Raw genomic sequence first — 3,127 nt, 5'->3', positions numbered from 1 at the left:
GTCGGGGGACCAGTTCTCCTCTGGCCAGACGAAACCAGCAGTTTGTACCAATGTCTGATTGTAGAGAATTTGTCTGGATCCCGTGGTGTGGCACCGATGGCCGTCTAGGTTGGCGAGGTCTTCATTGATGATCCGTCTCTGGAGCTTATCTGGTTGACATCCACGGCTATTGAAGTCATCTCCAGGTGGTGATCCATGATCTAAGCTGGGTACGGACTGGATCCGGGGGACTGCAGTGACCATCTGATCTGGATACAGGCTGGATCTGGTGGCTACGGTGACCTCGGAATAAGAATGAAACAGACTAATATTAGCGTAGATGCCATTCTTTTTTTACGATGCAACGAGTGCATCAGATGTTATGGGAGGTGTTTTCGGTTCTGGTTGACCTAATTAATGCAGCCTAACAATCCTTTAACGGATTTGAGTTATAGGAATGTGTTAATGTTTTATGTGTAAGCCAGGTTAAAGAGATGTGTCTTTAATCTAGATTTAAACTGACAGATTGTGTCTGCCTCCCGAACAGTGTTAGGTAGATTGTTCCAGAGTTTAGGCGCTAGATAAGAAAATGATCTGCCGCCCGCAGTTGATTTTGATATTCTAGGTATTATCAAATTGCCAGAATTTTGAGAATGCAGCAGATGTGAGGGACTATAATGCGATATAAGCTCGCTCAAGTACTGAGGAGCTAAACCATTGAGGGCTTTATAAGTAATTAGTAAGATTTTAAAATCTATACAATGTTTTATAGGGAGCCAATGCAGTGCTGACAGAACCGGGCTAATATGGTCATACTTTCTGGTACTAGTAAGAACTCTAGCTGCAGCATTTTGGACCAGCTGGAGTTTGTTTATTAAGCGTGTAGAACAACCACCCAGTAAAGCATTACAATAATCTACCCTTGAGGTCATGAACGCATGAATTAATGTTTCAGCGTTTGACATTGATAGCATAAGTGTCACGGAAAACAAGGGGTCTGGGTCCAGGTGCAGGTAAGAGGTTTCTTTTAATAAAGAAAATACAAAACGCAACAAATAAACAAACAAAGCAAAAGGCCAACACGGCACAAACTACTCAACTTAAATACAAAATAAACAAAACCAAGAACATGATCAAAAGGCCAGGGATCAGGAACACAGAGTATACAAGACAGAACTGAATCCAATGCAGACATGATGGGTAGTGGATGAAGCGCAACTTTATAGTCCGTTAAGTGTCAACAGGTGTGAGTGTAAATGAGTGTTAATGACAACTAGACAGGTGATCAGGGAAGTGCAGTGCAGGGAAGGGAAACAACGACCTCAGGTGGCTGATGAAAAAACCACAGCCCAGATCATGACATTACCCCCCCTCTAGGGAACGGCTTCCAGACGTTCCCAAAACAAAAAACCTGGAGGGAGGAGGAACGGTGGAACGCCGCTGCATCAGGAATAGGGTGAGCGGGCAACTTCCCTGCTGGACCCACTGTTGCTGGCTGCATTCTGTCACGTTGGAAGGAGATGAGATCTGGGTCCAAATGCAGGTAAGTATTTTTAATTAAATAAACAAACCAAAAGGCCAACACGGCACAACACGACTTAAATGTAATACAAAATAAACAGAACTGAAACACGGTCAAGATAACAGGATCCGGGAACACACAGACAGAACTGAAGACACACGAAGACAATGCAGCCAGGATGAATAGTGGGGAATGAGAGTTCTTATAGTCCATATAATAGTGAACAGGTGTGGGTATGATGAGTGCTAACGATCACAGACAGGTGTATACAATCAGGGAAGTGCAGTGGAAGGGAAAGGGAAACAGCGACCTCAGGTGGCTGAGGGAACCCACAGCCCAGAGTCATGACAATTATTGTGGAGGTTTTAGGTCCAATAATTAACACCTCTGTTTTTTCAGAATTTAACAGTAAGAAGTTATTCGCCATCCAGTTTTTAATATCAGCTATGCATTCTGTTAGTTTTTCGAATTGATATGTTTTGCCGGGCTGCGAAGAAATATAGAGCTGAGTATCATCAGCGTAACAATGAAAGCTAACACCATGTTTCCTGATGATATCTCCCAAGGGTAACATGTAAAGCGTAAAAAGTAATGGCCCTAGTACTGAGCCTTGAGGTACTCCATACTGCTACCTCTTCATTTATTGCCACAAACTGATGACGGTCTGATAAGTATGATTTGAACCATGCCAGTGCACTACCATTAATGCCTACATAATATTCAAGTCTATTTAAAAGAATGTTGTGGTCAATAGTATCAAACGCAGCACTAAGATCCAGTAGCACTAATAGGGAGATGCAACCACGATCGGTTGACAAGAGCAGGTCAACTCTAATAAGAGCAGTCTCAGTACTATGATACGGTCTAAAACCTGACTGGAAATCCTCACAGATACCATTTTTCTCTAAGAAGGAGCATAATTGTGAGGATACTACCTTTTCTAGTATCTTTGACAGAAAATGGAGATTCGAAATTGGTCTGTAGTTAATTAATTCATTGGGGTCAAGTTGTGGTTTTTAAATGAGTGGCTTAATAACAGCCAGTCTGAAGGTTTTGGGGACATATCCTAATGATAATGACGAATTAATAATATTTATAAGAGGATCTATGACTTCTGGAAGTACCTCCTTTAGTAGATTAGATGGAATAGGGTCTAACATGCATGTTGTAGGCTTAGATGATTTAAGTTAAGAAGTTTATACAATTCTTCCTCTCCTATAATAGAGAATCAGTGGAATTGTTCCTCAGGAGATCTACAACGCATTATCTGATGCGATACTGTAGCGGGCGGCTGTATGGTTACAATTTTATCTCTAATAGTGTCTATTTTGGAGGTAAAGTATGTCATAAAGTCATTACTGCTGTGCTGTTGGGAAATGTCTGCACCTGTTGCTGCTACATTTTTAGTTAATTTAACCACAGTATTGAACAAATACCTAGGGTTATGTTTGTTTTCTTCTAAGAGAGACTAAAAGTAATCTGATCTGGCAGTTTTTAATGCTTTTTTATAAGATAAGTTACATTCACGCCAAGCAGTACAAAAAACCTCTAGTTTTTTTTTTTCCTCCAGCTGCGTTCCATTTTTCATGCTTTTCTCTTTAGGGCGCGAGTGTGATCGTTATACCA

The 3,127-nt window shown here is 41.2% G+C and overlaps 1 protein-coding gene across 1 annotated transcript; it reads right to left on the bottom strand.

Moving 5' to 3' along the window:
* Positions 1 to 449: 449 nt before the first annotated feature.
* LOC141331757 (uncharacterized) lies at positions 450 to 953 on the bottom strand. The gene has a single exon (XM_073836787.1). It carries the CDS (start codon positions 951 to 953, stop codon positions 450 to 452), a length of 504 nt encoding a protein of 167 aa, XP_073692888.1.
* Between the last annotated feature and the right edge of the window lie 2,174 nt (positions 954 to 3,127).

This window comes from Garra rufa, chromosome 3 (genome assembly GCF_049309525.1).
Source record: "Garra rufa chromosome 3, GarRuf1.0, whole genome shotgun sequence".
Taxonomy (NCBI): Eukaryota; Metazoa; Chordata; class Actinopteri; order Cypriniformes; family Cyprinidae; genus Garra; species Garra rufa.
This window is presented reverse-complemented; position numbering and strand designations above follow the sequence as displayed.